Below are 21,534 nucleotides of genomic sequence, written 5' to 3' on the forward strand. Positions count from 1 at the left end.
ACTACGAACAAAGCTAGCAGAGGTGATGGAATTCCAGTTGAGCTATTTCAAATCCTCAAAGATGATGCTGTTAAGGTGCTGCACTCAATATGCCACAAATGTGGAAAACTCAGCAGTGGCCACAGGACTGGAAAAGTTCAGTTTTCATTCCAATCCCAAAGAAAAGCAATGGCAAAGAATGTTCAAACTATAGCACAGTTGCACTCATCTCACACGTTAGCAAAGTAATGCTCAAAATTTTGCAAGCCAGGCTTTAATAGTACATGAACCATGAAATTCCAGATGTTCAAGCTGGATTTAGAAAAGGCAGAGGAACCAGAAATCAAATTGCCAATATCAACTGGATCATAGAAAAAGCAAGAGAATTCCAGAAGAACATCTACTTCCGCTTTATTGACTAAGCGAAAACCTTTGACTGTGTGGATCACAACGAACTGTGGAAAATTCTTAAAGCGATGGGAATATCAAACCACCTTACCTGCCTCCTGAGAAATCTGAATGCAGGTCAAGAAGCAACAGTTTGAACTGGACATGGAAAACAGACTGGTTCCAAATCAGGAAAGGAGTACATCAAGGCTGTATATTGTCACCCTGCTTATTTAACTTATATGCAGAGTACATCAAGCCAAATTCCGGCTGAATGAAGCACAAGATGGAATCAAGATTGCTGGGAGAAATATCAATAACCTCAGATATGCAGATGACACCACCCTTATGGCAGAAAGTGAAGACCTAAAGAGCCTCTTGATGAAAGTGAAAGAGGAGAGTGAAAAAGTTGGCTTAAAACAACATTTAGAAAACTAAGATCACGGCATCCAGTCCTATCACTTTATGGCAAGTAGAAAGGGAAACAGTGGAAACATGAGAGACTTTATTTTTGGGGGCTCCAAAATCACTGCAGATGGTGACTGCCGCCATGAAATTAAAAGATGCTTACTCATTGAAAGAAAAGCTATGACCAACCTAGACAGAACATTAAAAAGCAGAGACATCACTTTGCCAACAAAGGTCCATATACTCAAAGCTATGGTTTTTACAGTAGTCATGTATGGATGTGAGAGTTGGACTATAAAGAAAGTTGAGTGCCGAAGAATTGATGCTTTTGAACTGTAGTGTTGAAGAAGACTCTTCAGAGTCCCTTGGACTGCAAGAAGATCAAACCAGTCCATCCTAAAGGAAATCAGTCCTGGATATTCATTGGAAGGACTGATGCTGAAGCTGAAACTCCAATACTTTGGCCACCTGATGTGAAGAACTGACTCATTGGAAAAGACTCTGATGCTGGGAAAGACTGAGGGCAGGAGGAGAAGGGGACGACAGAGGATGAGATGGATGGATGGCATCACCGACTCGATGGACATGGGTTTGAGCAAGCTCTGGGAGTTGGTGATGGACAGGGAGGCCTGGTGTGTTTCAGTCCATGGGGTCACAAAGAGCTGGACACAACTGAGTAACTGAAGTGAACTGAACTGAAACCTCAAGCTCTGATCCCATATAAGAGGTTAACAAACTAAGACTTCCAGGCCAATGTGGTTTGCCACTTAGTTTTGTATGAATGCAAGCTAAGAATCATTTTCACATTTTTTCAAATGACTGTGGGGAAAATTTTTTTAATATTTCATGAATAAAAAACTATATGAAATTCAAATTTCCATGTCCATAAAAAACATTTGTTGAAACACAGCTGTGCCTACTTGTTTGCATATTGTCTATGGCTGCTTTCAACTACAACAGCACAGCTGAGTAACTGCAACATAACTCTATGGTCCTCAAAGCCTGTAATATTTACTATCTGATCCTTTACATAAACAGATTGCAGACCTATGGCCTTGACTATGAATGTCCTTAGTAGCTTATGAGAAATAAACAAAAATCCTCTGTGGAGGAAAATATCATCATCCTAGGATTCAAAGAAAATAAGGTATATTAGGAGTCAGTTCAGTTCAGCCACTCAGTCGTGTCCCACTCTTTGCGATCCCATGAATCGCAGCACACCAGGCCTCCCTGTCCATCACCAACTCCTGGAGTTCACTCAGACTCACGTCCATCGAGTCAGTGATGCCATCCAGCCATCTCATCCTCTGTCGTCCCCTTCTCCTCCTGCCCCCAATTCCTCCCAGCATCAGAGTCTTTTCCAATGAGACAACTCTTCGCATGAGGTGGCCAAAGTACTGGAGTTTCAGCTTTAGCATCATTCCCTCCAAAGAAATCCCAGGGCTGATCTCCTTCAGAATGGACTGGTTGGATCTCCTTGCAGTCCAAGGGACTCTCAAGAGTCTTCTCCAACACCACAGTTCAAAAGCATCAATTCTTCAGTGCTCAGCTTTCTTCACAGTCCAACTATGACATCCAAACATGACCACTGGAAAAACCATAGCCTTGACTAGACGGACCTTTGTTGGCAAAGTAATGTCTCTGCTCTTCAATATGCTATCTAGGTTGGTCATAACTTTTCTTCCAAGGAGTAAGCATCTTTTAACTTCATGGCTGCAGTCGCCATCTGCAGTGATTTGTTGGTACTGATTTATTAGGAGTCTAGACACCGTAAATCAGAACCAACAGAAATAAGACAATAAAAGACACTAGAGACTCTAAATGCTGAAAATAACGAGGCCCAAGCTATAAACAACAATGTACACTAGTTTTATTTCAAGGAAATAAAATTAAGGTTGAACATATCAAAAGAAACTAGGACATACTTTTCAAACAGAATTATGATCAGGCAAATCCTGCTGGGGGTGCAGGGGGTAATGACAATCTTCTATTTCTTTCACTCTGTGATTACATTAAACTGTATTTTCATATTTCATGAACTTTTCTAAGTTATTTCACAATTTTCAAAAGGCTTAAAAATGTACAAATATTCAAGCTAAAAATATTCTTGATACCTTGCAAGAAAAGTAAGTCTTGGTCACATCTTTCAAGTGAACGTCTCTCTCTCTCTCACATCAGATGAAGGATTATAACAGGGAAATTACTTGATATACATACTTTTATATTTATCATATAAAGTTAATTAATAGCAAATGTTAAGAACCCAATGTTAAATTTCCTTTTCAAAAATTACTGAAAATAGTGTGTGTGTGTATGTACATCCCATTAGGAAATACCATGAAATTGCTATGTTTTATGGTAATTTCTTTCTTTAAAAAGAAAAAGAGATACAACTCCCATACTATAATTTACTGGTTTTTAGTATGTTCACAAGACTGTGTAGACATCACTATTACCTAATTCCAGAACATATCATCACCCCAAAAAGAAACTGTCATACCCACTAGCAGTCTCTCTCCATTCCCCACTTCCCGCAGTTCCTGGAAGCCACTACTCTAATTTTTTTCTATAGATTTGTTTTGCAAATCCTTCTGGAATCATATACATGTAACTTTGTGTCTGGCTTCTTTCACTTGGCATAACATTTCCAAAGTATGTATCACTGTTTTGTTTCTTTTTCAAGACTAAATAATATTTCACTGTCTAGATATACCAGTTTTGCTTATCCAATGATGAACATCTGGGTAGTTTTCACATTTTAGCTATTATGAGTAATGCAGCTATGAATATTTGCATACAAGTTTTTATGTGGATATATAGTTTTCTCTCTTGAGGGTATACCTAGGAGTGGAATTGCTGGGTTACATGATAACTGTGTTTAACTTTATTTAATTGCTGGTGAGAAAAAATGAGTAACAAGAAATCTACCATGTAAATCATTTATAAGTGTACAGTTCAATAGTGTTAATTATATTCACACTGTTGTCAGACAGATCTCTAAAACTTTTTCATCTTGCAAAACTAAAACAGTATCAGAATTGTTAACCTACACTTCTGTGGTAAACAACTATCAAGAAGCATACAGTATTCATATGTGTTCTTCTTGCCTTTTATCTTACAAACTCCACTCATTTCCAATGTTTGTGTCAGCACATTACCCCCGCCCCCCCACTTAATTTACTTTTAAAGCTCAAAATATTAAAGATTATATACAAATGGCCAAAAAGCATATGAAAAGATGCTCAGCATCACAATTCATTAGGGAAATGCAAATCAAAACCTCTCACACACTGCTGGTAGAATGTGAAATGGTATAGCTGCTATGGAAAACAGTACAGAGGTTCCTCAAAAAATTAAAAATAGAATTATTACCATGTGATCCAGCAATTCCACTTCTGGGTATACACTCAAAGAAATGAAAGTGGAATTCTGAAGAGATATTTGCACACCTATGTTCATAGCAGCACTATTCACCATAGTCAAGAGGAAGTGAATGGAAGAACAAAATGTATATACATGCAATGGAATATTACCCAGCCCTAAAAAGGATGGGAAGTCTGACACATGCCACAACATGGATAAGCCTTGAGGACATTATGCTAAGTGACATAAGCCAGTCACAAAAAGGCAATGTATGGTTCCACTTACATGAGGTATCTAAAGTAGTCAAATTCACAATAACAGAAAGGAGAATGGCAGTTGCCAGGTGCTGAAGAAGGAAGAAATGGAGAAGTTCATGTTCAATAGGTATAGATTTTCAGTTTTTAAAGAGGGTGAAGTTCTGGAGATTGGTGGCACAACAGCATGAATATACTTTAACACTAATTAATATGCTTGAAAATAACTAAGATAGTAGTTTTATGTTATATACATTTTTACCAAAAGGAAAAAAGAAAAAGAAAATTTAAGATACTGAATCATACTAAAATAACTGGGCAAATGTTCCAATGTGCTTTAAAAAAAAAAAAATTTTTAAATGCATGCACACTAAGCATGTTTTATTCCTAAAACACAGTATCAATAGAAGAGGCAGCCTTGTACTTCTATCTTCCTGTATATCCAATTTATTTATTTAATAAGTGAAAGTTGCTCAGTCATGTCCAACTCCTTGCAACCCCATGACTATATAGTCCATGGATTTCTCCAGGCCAGAATACTTGAGTCGGTAGCCTTTCCCTTCTCCAGGGGATCTTCCCAACCTAGGAATCAAACCCAGGTCTCCCGCATTGCAGGCGGATTCTTTATCAGCTGAGCCACAAGGGAAGCCCAAGAATACTGGAGTGGGTTGCCCATCCCTTCTCCAGTGGATCTTCCTGACCCAGGAATCAAACTGGGGTCTCCTGCATTGCAGGCAGATTCTTTACCAACTGAGCTATCAAGGAAGCCCATTTATTTTATAGGAAAGAAAAAAAAAAAAAAAAAGCCAAATGTTGATAGGTTACTATGGGCCAGGTACATAGTATGCATTTGACCTGTTTTCTCATAACATCCTCATACCATAATCTGAGAGAAGTGCCCATGGTAGCCCAGACAACAAATGACAAGGCTGGGTATGAATCCAGCAAGGTCAGTATTACTCCGTGACTGGCTCTCTCTCCTATTACACCATGATACAACTGAGAGTAATGGGTTAAACAATCTGAAGAGTGAGAAAACATTAAATATACACACACACCAGAAGCCACCAGCAACTAAAAAGCAAAAATTTAAGGACAAAGGAAAGGCTTCATTCTAATGCCTCATTCTCTGATACTCTTACTATACATATAAAATACCTTCTCCTACACTAGCATACGCTTCCTATATACACTAGGGCTTCTGAATAAGTGTTCTGAGGAGCAGCTGAAGGATTAAATAATTAAACATCTCAAATAATATTACAGGTCAAAAATATATATATTATAGGTCAAAAAATCCTTAGGTATTAAAAGAAAGTTAAATGTAAAATATGTTCCTATGAAAGTGATCTTCCACATGTAACAAATGTGCTTAACAATAAGCTCTAGCATCAGTGTTACCTTACTAAGAGATACACACTTAAAGATCTTGAACCCATTTCTTCATCTACAAAATGAGAATAATGCCTATCTAAAAAGATTATTTTGAGAGTTAAGCAACAAAGTCCTAACAATTTTACCTGGAAAATAGTCACTATTTTTTAAGGCAACAAAGGAACACATTTATCAACTCTATTTAGATCATAAAGCAAGAGATAAATACTATTTAGATAATGTATCTACTTTTATTTTTGGTATTTCAATAATATTAACTTCACATTTGAAATATGATACTATAATAATAGCAGCTGCTATTAAGATCTTATTGTGTTAACAGACACTGTGCTATAAACAGTTAATACATATATTCTTTACTACATCACAACTGATATTATCCTTAGTTTACCAAAGGCTTGAAAGTGAAAATGAAAGGTGCTCAGTCGTGTCCAACTCTTTGTGATCTCCTGGAATTCTCCAGGCCAGAATACTGGATCTTCCCAACCCAGGGAGGGAACCCAGGTCTCCCACATCACAGGCAGATTCTTTACCAGCTGAGCCACAACGGAAGCCCAAGAATACTGGAGTGGGTAACCTATCCCTTCTCCAGCGGATCTTCCTGACTCAAAAATCAAACTGGGGTCTCCTGCATTGCAGGCGGATCCTTTACCAATTGAGCTATCAGGGAAGCCCAAAGTCTTAGCAAAGATTAAATTGCTTTTCCAAGCTGTTAAGTACTGGTGCTGAGATTTGAACTAAGGTCTGCCAAAGCCTCAGCTCCTGACCACTAATGAGTGGTTGATCACACTGACATTTGTCAGCAACACCTTAGGACAAATCAGATGACAGGCTGAAGTGCCAATGAAGAGCACTGGGCATATGCCTTTCACCTCCTACTACTCTCACACTCCTGTCTCCCACAAAGAAAGTCATCAGTATTATTGCATAAGGGAAAACAAATTCTCATTTCCTCACTTTCTGCAATGAAAAAGCAAATGGTCTACATACTTTGAAAAGTTTTTCAATCAGGAATGAAAAGAGGGACTATTAATCTATAAAGTATTAACAGACTAGAATAACCTTCATCCCCCATTAGATAGTGGAGGGATTATTTGTCTGTACTCTGCTGTATCCATGACTCTATGTAGCTAAGCTCCCAATACGAGGCCTGCCGGTTCCACATTCCTAGTGTCATTTACCATGAAGTGAATCTCTTCTTAAGCAGGTCTTGTACAGATGCAGTTTAAAATCAATACAGAGTTTTAGAATTCACTGAAAACTCCCACAGATAATTTTATATCAAAATTCTGCTATAAGGTAGATATTTCTGTTTATCCAATTTACTTATAAAATAGAATCAGACAGATTAAATAACTCGCCTAAAGTCATACCTGATTCACACATAGTGCAGACAGAAAAATAATCCCAGTTGTCTGACCAAAATTCCTCCCTGCCCACATATCCTTTTATCTGTAAAACTGCAAGCTACTAGCAAGCAGGGTTTGTCTAAAACACCTAATACAGTACACCAAGGACAATACATTTTAATGCTTCTTGATATTACATAATAACATTAAGGCAATCCACCAACTACTACAACCATATTTTTAATAAAAATTGTTCCACTATGGCCTTCTTTTATTTTGTGCTAATAATCAATGAGCAAAATTCCCTCACAATAGGTTCTAAAGCCTCCCACAATACAAAGTAAGTAGGATGAAAGTAGCAGCATAAAATAACCCATTACTAGGAAGCTTTAACATTGAGACTATCCAAAGCAATCAATGATTCATAAAAGCAAAAAATAAGATTTACCTTTAACTTAAGTGATTCTCCAAGTAATGTTCCCTTATAATCCGTTGTATAGGTCCAATCATACGGTTTAATAACCTCTTTAGAGTGTTCACCCTCCGTCCTCAAATACCAAAATGAGAAGGATCAGATTCAGTGAAGTAGAATATAGAACATCTGTATTCATTTTGTTGTTTAGCTGCTAAGTCATGTCCAACTCTTTTGTGACCCCATGGACTGTAGTATTCATGCATCACACCAAATTACATTCTATACATAATATAAAGTATCCTATTAATAAACACATATACTTGTCAAAATTCACTAATATAAGATCTTTCTTAGCTTTTCTGTACATGTATTGTTATTTAACCTGTCATGAATTGATAATGTAGTCTCCCCAATTAATCTGTACACTGCCTAAGGACATGGTTTTAAAGGTTTATATTTTTTTCAAAGAACCTAATACATAACAGGAACAAAATAAATAACTCTCGATTACGAAATAAAATACATTTTTCCTTTTTCTTGATTTCAATGCTCCTTAGATTTTCAATGCAAATCATAAGCAAACATTTTTCTTCAAAAACAGGAACATTAAAGTACAGCGTACTGTGTCTTCACTAAAGAACACTGAAAGCTCAAAAAACTAAACCTTCCATAGCTCACCTCAACTATCATTCAATTTTTAACTCAAGAAGTACTAAAAAGGGGGTAATTAATCTCTTTTATCAATGAGAAAAATGAACTCTAGAATGATTCAACTATCAAATTTAATAATAATACTAGCCCTTCATTCTAATAAAATATCACCACTGAATACTTTTTCAACTCTTTTCTATTTCAATCCCTAACTGCCCAGGTTCTCACCTGCTTTCCTGCCACTCTTCAGCACAGGCTACTTTAAGCATTCCTTGGTAGTTGTTCACACATCTTAATGCATCTGTAGCATTGAACTCAATTCCAAAGCCAGAGCCATGCTGGATTCTTAAAACATTGTCTCCAAACATCATTTCGGGGAGAGATGGCATATGCAATTCATCAGCTAACCTATGCATAATCAAAAGTCAGAAGGATTATTTTATATCACTGTTGGCACTCTTGTTTCCTTTTGAGCTCCACAGAATACCTTCTACTCCTAAATGAGTTAAATAATATATGTTTTAATAAGATGATATAGTTGTGAAGTCTATAAATGCTTTCATCATCCATTGTCTTTGTGTATACCTTTTTGGCCCTGTACTAGGTAGTGGGCTAAATAATAAGTAATAAACAAATATACAAAAAATACAGAATATAATGTCAGCTAGTAATAAGTGATACACGAAAATTGAAGCAGAGCAATACAGGGGTACCATTTAAGGTAGGATGATCAAAGACAAGTCTGAGATGATTGAATCTGAGCCTCAAAACTACCCTGTGAGCTAAGAAAGGCTCAGAGAACTTAAGTAGCTAACTGAAATCACAGAGCTAGTAAGTGGTAAAACTAGGCCTCTTTCCATTATAATGGACTGCTTTATAAAAACTTGGACCTCACCTGGCTAGTCTTATTACACAAGAAAGTTATATTAGACCTACTATGAGGCCAAGATCACAAATTATTAACTCACAGATATGTTACGACTAGTCTACACAGAATACTTTTTTAATATTTGAATTAACTGGCGAAATTATTGAGTTGCCAATAAAAATTGAGAGATTTTTGAGAAATCTGGACTTTTGGTTTCTCTTTGGAAAATAAAAAGGAAGATTTGGCCAATACTGCACCTGTATTTCCACATGACACCAACTGGCTGGAACAGAGTAGAGGCTTCTCTCTTTACGTGGGGTATGAGCTTGTTGGTTCACCAGTCCCCTTGACTCTTTAGAAAGCTGAGTTTGTAAGCCCTGTTTTAAAGATTTTTCAAGTGGCTACTAGTTACTTCTGGAAAAAGTAACTCTATGTATAGGTTTTTTGTTGTTGTTGTTTAGTTGTTATGTCTGACTCTTTTGCCTACCAGAGTCCTCTGTCTCTGGCATTTCCCAGACGAGAATACTGGAGTGGGTTGCCATTTCCTTCTCCAGGGGATCTTTCTGACCCAGAGATTGAATCTGTGTCTCTTGCATTGGTAGGTGGATCCTTTACCATTGAGCCACCAGGGAAGCCCCTTATGTATAGGTTACCATGCCTTATAACCCTATCACCTCAGTTACAAACAGGACTTTCAGTTTAGGGATGAAAGTTCAGCTTCTCAAACAAGGGCAATTATCTATGGGCTGGCAGGAACCCCTGAATTGTAGCCTGAGAACTCTGCCCAATACAGTCATGCTGGATTGAATAATGGCCAATTAAATTTATTCTGATCCCTCTTTTCATAAGTTTGGATGACAGTTAAATAAAGCACAAACCAAGAGATATGGCATGACACAGAACCATGAGGTAGTGAGGAGGGGAGAGTGAACATTTTAAGTTAACAGCAAGAGAAGCAGACAGAGGAAAGGAGAAACTGAAAAATAAGGATAATAAGATTAAAAACATCTATAGTTGTTTTGGTCATAAGAACTGTTCATTTTCTGAGCTAAATCCTGTGTTTAATTATTTCTTCATGTACTATTAAATTCTCATCACTCAAGGCAACCGAGGTGAACAGGGATGGGAAGGGGGCTGAGGGGTGGGGCAGGGATTCTCTTTTCCTTGCAACCTGAAAGCATAACTAACACAGAGGCTCCATGGAAGCAATTTTCTAATTATCTTTTATATCAATTTTTTAATTTTATTGCTTTCAGAAAATTTTCAAAAAGTATTATGTACTTTGTTCACAAACAAAAACTTTAAAATGTTATTTCATCTTTTCCTACTGATCAAAGATCATCATATTTAACAAACTTGTTAAGACAAGGTCCTCAAGTTCAAGGGTTTATACCTCTAGCTTCTCTAGAATGTAGGTATCTGCCCCTGAAACACCCTGATCCCTTTTTATTTTGTTTTAACCTATCAAAGGCTGGAAAAAGCAAACAATCACACGTCTTTAAACTGCATAATGAATAAAAAGAGAACAGGAAAAATAATAATTCATTTATTAGGGCAAAGAGACTGTAGGGATCTTTTCTCCTTCCTTACATTTCTAATACAGTTATAAAGTATGCAACAGAGTCCAAAGTTTAAAAATGCTTTGAATGAAGTTCTAGTGGATCCTGAACAAAGCACAGGATTTTAGTGCAAGTGGTCTATGACAGCTACTTTAGCAGATCAGGTTTTCTTTTTTTTTTCCTTTTTTAAGACTTCCAGATTTTTGAAAGCTATATAGCTATACAGGTTAGGTAAGGTGAAACAATATATTACAGAATGTATTTTTACATAAAGCTAACAAAGATCTATGCATATCCCAAGACCACAATTATCCTCTTTCCAGTTGTTTTAAATCTATTCCCAATTAGACATACCAATCAAATATTGTAAAAACTATGCATAAACAAATTATTTAAACTTTAAATGTAAAAAATATTGATAGTAGAAACAGCATTTCATTCCTGGATCATCAAAGCCTCACCACTTTTAAGACTGAAGATGGGTTCTAATTTTACCATGATTGCCCAGAACAGAAGTTAATGTACCACAGCCCCATGTTTCTGTAGGCTTCCTATCTCTCTCTGCTGAATTTTCTGTTCTCATATAACAATTATATTAATTTTGGCTATGAAACAAAGAAAAAAACACTAAAAAATTAAAACTGCTGTTTCTTATAGGAAAACACCTTTGCCAGTAAAATTCTCAACTTGTTGCAAGCTTTAAAAGGTGATAATGAAAAAAGCAAATACACCCACTGAGGGAAACCAGCACTTGCTCGCTTAGATTTTCAGAAGAACTATGTCAATTTACATTCCACCCTGGGGCAAAAATTAAGAAAAAAGTATCAAGAATTTAATCAAATTTATATTCTTTGACTCAAAATATCAGCTTTGGGAAATCTGTAATAAAGAAATAATCCCCAGTGCAGGGAAGAAAAAAACTACATACATTAATACTCATAATCATCTCATTTATAATAGTAAAGAAACAATCTAATGATAAGGAAATAAATAGTTATGTAAACTGTTGTCTGGGCTTCCCAGATGGTGCAGTGGTAAAGAATCCACATGCCAATGCAGAACATGTAAGAGACACGGGTTTGATCCCTGGGTCAGGAAGATTCCCCTGGGGTAGAAATGGCAACCCGCTCCAATATTCTTGCCTGGAAAATTCCTTGAACAGAGGAGCCTGGCAGGTTACAGTCCAGGGAGTCACAAGACAGACATGACCAAGAGACTGAGCACACAAACAACTGTCTATCCAAATGATAAAACATTACAGAATCATTAAAAAATATTTAAAAGGAGAATATAATAATGTTGAAAAATGCTTATGATACAACAGTAAGGAAAAAAATCAGGCTCACTGTATATTCATCAGATCTCTGTGTTTCTGTATATAAGCACACATCAGTGATCTAACATTTTAAGTTGCACATCTTTAGGGTGATACCTAATACCATTAATTTTCATCATAAATTTAAGTAAAATTTATTCTTTTGTTATTAGGAAATAGAAAATAACAAATACTAGAGAGATCAATACTCCCATGCAAATGCCATAGACATGACAGACAGCGAAAATATTATTTTAAAAAAAGAGAGAAAAGAAAATATGGTTTATATATACAATTGAATATTATGCAGCCTTTAAAAGCAGGAAGCTCTGCAATCTGTGATGGCATGTATGAACCTAAGAACATTATGCTAAGTAAAACAATCAGTCATAGAAAGACAGACACTACATGATTCCACTTATTCATAATCAAAGAGTGAAATGGTAGTTGCCAAGGGTTGGAGGAAGGGAAAAACAGGTTGCTAATCAATAGATGTAAAATTTCAGGCAAGCAAGATGAATAACTTCTAGAGATCTGCTGTACAACACTGTCCCTATAGCCAATAATAATGCATTCTAAATTTATGAATTTGTCAGGAGGGTAGAATTCATATTAAGTGTTTTTATCACAATAAAACAAAATTTTTAAAAAAAGAAAATATTAAATATGTAAAAGACTAAATAGGATGGATTATAATCAGAATAAACATTTCATAAAAAGATTAGATATAAATAGGCTGCAACCACTGCAAAGTGCATATGAAATATAAACTAATATAAGATGTGATTCTGTGGATTTTCCCAACATATCTGAAAAAATCTGGTAGTCCTCTAAAATACTCCAGTTATATATATGTTAAAAGAATACCTGCCAATAACTTACATTTCTTCAAACATCCTAAATTCAGAGTATCTTGAATACAGGCCAAACAGAGTATTTTAACCCCATTTTTAATGGCAAATTTTACTCTTTGTAACATACAGGTAATCCCAGGGACAGCGGAGCCTGGTGGGCATAGACTATGGGGTCGCACAGAGTCGGACATGACTGAAGTGACTTAGCAGCAGCATGCCTATTTATAAGGTCAAAGAAAAGTCAGCAGTGGCCACAGGACTGGAAAAGGTCAGTTTTCATTCCAGTCCCAAAGAAGGGCAATGCCAAAGAATGTTCAAACTACCATACAACTTCACTCATTTCACATGCTAGCGAATGCTCAAAATCCTCCAAGCTAGGTTTCAATAGTACATGAACCAAGAATTTCCAGATGTGTAAGTTGGATTTAGAAAAGGCAGAGGAACCAGACATCAAATTGCCAACATCCACTGGATCACAGAGAAAGCAAGGGAATTCCAGAAAAACATCTGCTTCATTGACTATGCTAAAGCCTTTGACTGTGTGGATCACAACAAACTGGAAAACTCTTCAAGAGTTGGGAATACCAGACCACCTTACCTGCCTCCTGAGAAACCTGAATGCAGGTCAAGAAGCAACAGTTAGAACCCAACATGGAACAATAGACTGGCTCAAAATCAGGAAAGGAGTACGTCAAGGCTGTATATTGTCACCCTGCTTAGTGCTAGTTAATGCTAGTCAAAGTCGCTCAGTTGTCTCTGACTCTTTGCAGTCCATGGAATTCTCCAGGTCAGAATATTGGAGTTCCCAACCCAGGGATCAAACCCAGGGTCTCCCACATCGCAGGTGGATTCTTTACCAACTGAGCCACCAGGGAAGCCCCTGCTTCTCAATTTATATGTAGAGTATATTATGAAAAATGCCAGGCTGGATGAAGCTCATTGCCTGAATCAAGATTGCCAGGAGAAATATCAATAACCTCATATAGGCAGATGACACCACCCTGATGGCAGAAAGCAAAAAGGAACTAAAGAGCCTCTTGATGAAGGTGAAAAGGGAGAGTGAAAAAGCTGCTTAAAACTCAACATTCAAAAAACTAAGATTATGGCATCCAGTCCCATCACTTCATGGCAAATAGATGGGGAAACAATGGAAACAATGACAGACTTTATTTTCCTGGACTCCAAAATCACTGCAAATGGTGACTGAAGCCAGGAAATTAAAAGACACTTGCTCCTTCGAAGAAAAGCTATGACAAGTCTAGACAGCACATTAAAAAGCAGAGACATCACTTTGCCAACAAAGGTCCGTCTAGTCAAAGCTATGGTTTTTCCAGTAGTCATGTCTGGATGTGAGAGTTGGACCATAAAGAAGGCTGAGCACCAAAGAATTGATGCTTTTGAACTATGGTGCTGGAGAAGACTCTCGAGAGACCCTTGGACTTCAAGGAGATCAAACCAATCAATCCTAAAGGAAATCAATCCTGAATATTCATTAGAAGGACTGATGCTGAAGCTGAAGCTCCAATACTTTGGCCACCTGACGCAAAGAGCCTACTCACTGGAAAAGACCCTGATGCTGGGAAAGATTGAGGGCAGGAGGAGAAGAGGACGAAAGAGAACAAGATGGTTGGATGGCATCACTGACTCAATGGAGACAAGTTTGAGCAAACTCTGGGAGTTAGTGAAGGACAGGGAAGCCTGGCATGCTGCAGTCCATTGGGGTCACAAAGAGTCAGATTCACTGAGCAACTGAACAACAAATTTATAAGGCCAAGAAGACAGGAAGCCTTTATAGGATTAAGATGCCTTAATTCATTAAAGGAAATTTCACTAATTCAAAGATAAGTGAAAGCGTTAGTTGCTCAGTTGTGTCTGACTCTTTGTGACCTCGTGGACTGTAACCCACCAGGTTCCTCTGTCCATGGAATTCTCCAGGCAAAAATACTGGAGTGGGTTACCATTTCCATCTCCAGGGGATCTTCCCAACCCAGAGATCGAACCCGGGTCTCTTACTGCAGGCAGATTCTTTACCGTCTGAGCCATTATTAATTCAAAATTTTCCTAATTCACTTAAATATTAATATACAATAACCAGCGACAATCAGCTCAGTGGTTGTCCAGAGCACTTCTCAAAGCCAAACATGCATCAGAAAAAAAAGGTTACAGTCACTGTTTGGTGGTCTGCTGCTGGTCCGATCCACTGCAGCTTTCTGAATCTGGGGGAAACCATTACATCTGAGATGTATGCTCAGCAAACTGATGAGGTACACTGAAAATTGCAAAGGGTGCAGCTAGCCCTGGTCAACACAAAGGACCCAATTCTTCTCCACAGCAACACCTGACTGCAGGTTGCACAACCAATGCTTCAAAAGTTGAATGAATTGGGCTACCAAGTTTTGCCTCATCCTCCATATTCACCTGACCTCTCATCAACTGACGACCACCTCTCCAAGCATCTCAACTTTTTGCAGGGAAAATGCTTCCACAGCAAGTAGGAGGCAGAAAATGCTACCAAGAGTTCACTGCTGAATCCCAAAGCACAGATTTTTCAACTACAGAAATAAACAAACATTTCTCATAGGTAAAAATGTGATGACTGTAATGGTTCCTATTTTGATTAATAAAGATGTGCTTGAGCCTAGTTACGACGATTTAAAATTCACAATCCGAAATCACAATTAGATTTGCACCAGCACTGAGCTGAATATATACCACAATTATATATACATGGCGCAATATGTAGCAGAAAGTTATACACAGAGGAAAACTCAGAGAATAACTCAACCTGTGGTGGGATGAAACAAAATTTTTCTTAGTGACTCTGCAAGAAAGTTACCTTTTTACTAATTATGATACTAAACATCCTTTCAAACTCTCTTCTGGTCACTTTCCTCTGCCTAAATCTGTCATTGCTCCCTAGAGTTTCACCTCATGACCTTTTTCTTTTCTTCTGGATGATTTCTAGACAATCTTAATGCACTCTCAAGCCTCCAGGTACCAACTGATGATTCCCAAACATAAACCCATAAATAAATCATCTTTTTTAAGCTCCAAGATAAGTGCCTAAGACATCTCCACTTTATAAACTACACTCAATTCATCTTTCAACAAACTAAACTCATCCTCCATCCAACACCTGCCCCCAACTGCTCTTCCTCCTGTATTTCTCACCATATCCAATGGCAAAACTTTCCATAACCCAAGCCAGAAATCTTGCCAAGGGTATAGATTCTTCCTTTTTTTTTTTTTTTTGAATTTTCTTTTTAGATTCTTCCTTTTACCCTTACTCCTCCTATTAAGTGACCATCAAATCACTTAATCTCTAAAACCTCTCCTCTCCTCTCTACCCTTCTTTTTTTTTTTTTTTTTTTTTTTTAGTTCTACCAGTTTATTGCTACCAACCCGTGACCCTCCACCCTCATGCACACATGCTCAGTCATGTAACCCCATGGACTGCAGCCAGCCAGGCTCCTCTGTCCATGGACTTTTCCAGGCAAGAATACTGGAGTGGGTTGCCATTTCCTTCTCCTATCCTCTCTACCCTTCTAACTGATCTCTTTCCCCGGCCCTGCAGCCCTCCAATTCAACCGCCACATCATGTTCAGATTCTTTGTTCAGATCCTTCAGAGTGTACATCTGATAATGTCGTCCCTTAGTATAAAATAACACCTGCTGGTAGTCAGATAAAATCCAACAAAACTCCTTAGCCTGGCATAAAAGTTCTCTCCGTGGTACCTTCGCTGCTCAGGAGCCTATCTGCCACTGGCTTCTCACTGCAGTTCTTCCCTTCTAATACCTCATCCTCTAATCACACAGGAACTGTTCTTCATGCCTTCCACTCTCTCTGACTCCCCTGGCTTTGCACGTCCCCCTGGACCTCCCCATACCTTGTCAAGATTCAGCTCGGGCATCACAATGCATCACGGTTGTCACTCTCACTGGCCCTGTGGCGCTACACACGAGCCCAGCCCCACCCCATCCCACCGTCTTTAGTAAGATCCATTTCAGGCATCTCAATTTCCTGGATGCCTTGTTCCCCTCCTCAAAAAAAAAAAAAAATCCCAAATAACCCTGCAGGTACACCTCTATCAATTCACACTGTACAACTGTCTATCTCTTTCACAAGACTGTGAATTCCTCGAGGAAGAGGCTTTCATCTTCTGTATCTCAAGCGCCTGGCATGGCACCTGACATGTTAAAAACCAAGCATATATACCACCCCCGTTATTAACCCTCAAGAAAACAGGTCACAGCCACCCAGAAATAGTCTAAAGGTGGCGCCGGCTTCGGCAGGTAGAGACCTACGGGAGGGGGCAGTCCACCAGAACAGTCATACTCAAACCCCGGCGGAGTGACTGTTTCACGAAGCCAGAGCCTGGCGAACCCGAACCGAAGGACAGGAAGTGGTGACAGGAATATTTCCTGGTGTTCTCAATTCAAAGGTCCCGTCCAGAGGGACACGAGCCTCCGCCCTAGAGGAGGGCTAGGGCTTCGCAGGCCTCGCTCTGCCTCCCGCCCAGGCCGAGCTCCAAGGCCCGCACCCCGATCCCAGCCCTAGAGCCTCACTTCTCCACATCCGCCGACTTCATGATGTGGGTCTTGGATGCCGTTAGCTTCCAGGGCCCGAAGGAGAAGTCCTGGTGGCTACTCTGGAAGCCGTGGATCATCATGGCCGCGGCAAGGCCAGCGTGGGCCACACGGAACAGGTTGGAGCACCGGCGGCAGCGGTAGCGGCGGCAGATACCGGTCCCTCCTCCTCCCTCCAGCCCAGCAGCCTAGACTTCCGAGCCGTTACCATGCCCGGCCCCGCCCCACCCCGCCCCCTGCCGGCGACACGGACGCAAGCCCTCCTTTCCGCCTCCTTCTCCGTCGCTCGACTTTTTGCTTCCGGGACCAGTTGCCGAGGCTGTGTGACCCACGTCTTACGTCACGACGCACCTGAAAAAGGTGGGGAGAAAATGCCGAGGGGCGAGGCTTAGGCAGCAGGGGAAGTGGTTAGGGGCGTGCACATCATTGGATGACGTCATCTTGGCCCCTTCGGGGGAAGCCCAGTTTGGAGAATCCGACGTGATCCCTGTAGAGCTTGCAAAGCAGTGAACTACCTTGCGTGTTACTGAATTGGTGTAGAGGAAATGCCCAATAATTTTCCGTTGAGGACAAAGTTTTAAAATCACTTAAGAGTTTAGGAGGTTCAGCATCAAGTGCGGCAAGACAAATGGACCTTTACCTACTATTGACTAAGACTTTTATCAAAAATTTCATCCTTCAGACATTTCAAGACTGTCCTGGTCTAGCTATTACCTAAGCTTCTGTTACAGTGGAAATAACACTGGAGATCTGCTGCTACATCCACCGTTGCAATGCTGTTCTGTGCATGCTTGGCAATTGTTGTTTAGTCGCTAAGTGTTGTCCCACTCTTTTAGGACCCTATGGAGTGTATGTAGCCTGCCTGGCTCCTCTGTCCATGAGATTTCCCAGGCAAGAATACTGGAGTGGGTTGCCATTTCCTTCAAGGGATCTTCCTGACCCAGGGATTGAACCCTCGTCTGCTGCTTTGCAGGTGGATTCTTTACCCCTGAGCCGCCAGGGAAGCCCAATCCTTGGTAAACCACTTAACTAATGATTTGGTTTCAGCTGCCTCAAAATGATATGCTTTTATGTTAGAGGATCTCCCAAATCTTTCTTTCCGGCTTCATTTCCAGCAACTCCTCTCAGGTCTACTCACCTGCCCTCCTCCCTACTACTGAGACCTTACTCTTACTGTTCTATATGCTTGAAACTGTTATACTCAAACCTGTCCCACTTCAGAGTCAACCTGGAACTTTTCTTAAAGTATAGATTCCCCAGTCCCTGTATTGTAGAATCCAAAGTCACAAACACACCTCAGAGAACACTCAAAACAGTGGAGTACAGTTTATTACACCAGCATGTCCAAGGGGAATCGGTTCCCAACAAGAACCCAAATGATTTCGGAGGACTTGATTTTATACCCACCCCCCACATGACTGGATACATATTAGTAATTAGTTTTACAACATGCAGGTGTGGAAGAATTAACAATTACAAGATGCAAGTGCAGGCACTATCATTAATCCAACTGAGACAACCTGATCTTTCCTTCCAATCTTTGTTTGCTGTCTGTGAGGAAGGGGTTTCCTGGTTTTTCTTCAATGATGGCAAACAGGGTTCAAGCCCAGTTCACATCCTGCCTTAAGATGGTTGACAGTCTTCAAGATGGAATCCGTCTTGCTCTCCTCCCAGCAGCCCCAACACCTGTGCTTTTCACTAGATTGGAATGATCATCCTTGGAATGATACATCTCCTTCAAAAGGATTTTTCTGAACCCTGGAGCTGGATTTAATCACTTCTTTCTTTGAGCCAACATGTTGATTTGTCAACTTCTCTCACTTCAGTTACCACTGTTAATTCATTAATCCAAATGTCAAAATTTGAGCACCTGCTACTTGCCAAGGGTTTATTTTATTACAAAACAGCACTCACCCCCTTACTTACAACAGAGATTGACAATGGAATTCTAAGATATGATTTCAGTGATTCACGGAAAGACTCACTTCCCCTCAAAATATGTTATCCATCTGTCACATTTTATCTAAAATTTTAATTGCTTTTCAATATGGCAACAGGCCATTGATTGGCTTAATTGGTCATTTACATCTTAGTATAAATGATTTTTATATCATTTTCTATGAGCTGGCTTTGAGGTAGCCTTAATAGAGAAGTACCAGGCCACCCTATCCAAAGCTGAGTCAGTGGTTTTCCACCTGTTATCCTAAAACATTTATTCCCTTCCAAAATTTTCCTAGAAAAGATATGATGAAGATTTTTTATTAGAAGGGTATGTTAATTTAAATCTAAAATTTAAAAATTAAACCAATTATCTCGATGGCCTCCAATTCAGAAATGTGTTAGGGGACTTTAAAATTCTTTGAGGATATAAGAAAATGAATCTTTAAAAGTACAATATCAAGCACTCACACATTAGGAAAAGAGATATTTAGGCATTAACAGGGTATTTTTCAGTGTCTATTCAAGAACCATCATGCAAGACTTCCCTGGTGGTCCAGTGGTTAACACTCCATTCTCCCAATACAGTGTGCATGGATTTGATCCCTGGTTGAGGAACTAAAATCCCACATGCTAAATAGCTAGGCCAAAAACCAAAGACAGCCAGAGCCATCATGCAACAACTGTCTACTTTATAAAGCTGGTTCTTAGGATGGAATAATTCCAGGGACTTGATGGGGATGATGGGGAGGGTGGATTTATTTTCAACCAAATTGACAAAGTATGTTAGAGTCACCAAATCAAATCATCTACAAGTTTATCAAGATTCAGTTCTGAGAACAATCAACTGGTTATTATAGAAATTAACTCATTCCACAAACATTTTTGGGCACCTATTATGATGCCAGAAAGTTTTAGGTACAAGGACACAGCAGTGGATAAAAAAGGCAACATCTCTTTCATCTTGGAGTTCTAATGGAAAAAGAAAAGACAGGTAATAAGTAAATACAAAATTTATAATTTCAGATATGGATAAATTCTGTGCAGAATGTTGAGTGAATTAAGTGGAAATGCATGTATGTGTGTGTGTGTGTGTGTGTGTGTGTGTTTGGGAGGTGGGAAGACTATGTAGATGAAGTGATCAGAAGAACCCTATCGATGGAGGTAACATTCAAGCATAGACTTGCTGATAATAAAGAAGATCCATGAGAAAATCTGACAGAACATTCCAAGCATCAGGTATTCAGGTCTAGAGGAGGCAATGGACTTGTCACATTTTAGGAAGAGCAAGAAGGCCAGTGTGACTGGAGTAAAAGGAAACTGGGAAGAGTCCAGAGAGGCAAGTAAGTTCTCCACCACATAGATAATTTGTAAGCTATATCATGTTCTCTCTTGGCAAGCTTATCAAATTAATGTATATGTCTTTAAAAAACAAAAACAAAAAGTTTTGTTAAGCAGAGGCTCATTGTCTCTACATAGCCTGTACCATTTATGAAGCTCTATTGTTTAGAGCTTGTTGCTGTTGTTGTTCAGTCGCTAAGTGGTATCCATCTCTTTTGTGACTCCATGGACTGTAGCCTGCCAGGCTTCTCTGTCCATGGGATTTCCCAGGCAAGAATACTGGGGTAGATTGCCATTTCTTTCTCCAAGGGATCTTCCCTACCCAAAAATCGATCAAACTCATGTCTCCTGCATTGCAGGTGGCTTCTTAACCACTGAGCCGTTTGTTTGAAGTAAAATCTACTTCCTTGTTACTTATATTATTTGAAGTTGGTCTTCCCCTATGGATCACCATGCAACAAGCATATTCCCCTTTCCTCATGACTGCTCTTATTTCAAAACAGCTTTTTCTCTTTCATTCATCCATTTACTTATATTGTCCACCTTTCCATTCATTCACCTATCTGCTTATTTTTTCAATGAATATTTATATTTCTTGGATCTGAAGCACAGTACTGGGAGAAAGATATTACAATGAAAAATATGAGTAAGCTATGGCATTCCCCAGCTTCAAGGAACTTTGTTCTCTGTGACACATGCTAAGGCATTGTCTATCAGTCACTCAGTCATGTTTGACTTTTGGTGACTCCAAGGACTGCAGCATGCCAGGCTTCCCTGTCCATCGCTGACTCCCAGAGCTTACTCAAACTCATGTCCTTCGAGTTGGTGACGTCATCCAACCATCTCATCCTCTGTCATCCCCTTCTCCTCC

At 39.1% G+C, this 21,534-nt stretch overlaps 1 protein-coding gene across 3 annotated transcripts in view; it reads right to left on the reverse strand.

The window, feature by feature from the left end:
* The window catches only part of TIPRL (TOR signaling pathway regulator), a 63,603-nt gene extending 45,684 nt beyond the window's left edge, over window positions 1-17,919 (reverse strand). Inside the window, exons 1-3 of one of the 3 annotated variants that reach the window (XM_055587156.1) lie at window positions 17,736-17,919; window positions 8,430-8,609; window positions 7,584-7,683 (exon numbers count right to left, since the gene is read on the reverse strand). In XM_055587156.1, the coding sequence (XP_055443131.1) occupies window positions 7,584-7,683; window positions 8,430-8,609; window positions 17,736-17,824 (369 nt within the window). In that variant the 5' untranslated portion in view covers window positions 17,825-17,919. Of the gene's footprint in view, window positions 1-7,583; window positions 7,684-8,429; window positions 8,610-9,326; window positions 9,433-17,363; window positions 17,612-17,735 lie in introns of those variants that run through there. The other 2 variants (XM_055587155.1, XM_055587157.1) reach the window with 2 other exon arrangements.
* Between the last annotated feature and the right edge of the window lie 3,615 nt (window positions 17,920-21,534).

The sequence above is a fragment of the Bubalus kerabau genome, chromosome 6 (assembly GCF_029407905.1).
Source record: "Bubalus kerabau isolate K-KA32 ecotype Philippines breed swamp buffalo chromosome 6, PCC_UOA_SB_1v2, whole genome shotgun sequence".
NCBI classification, from domain to species: domain Eukaryota; kingdom Metazoa; phylum Chordata; class Mammalia; order Artiodactyla; family Bovidae; genus Bubalus; species Bubalus kerabau.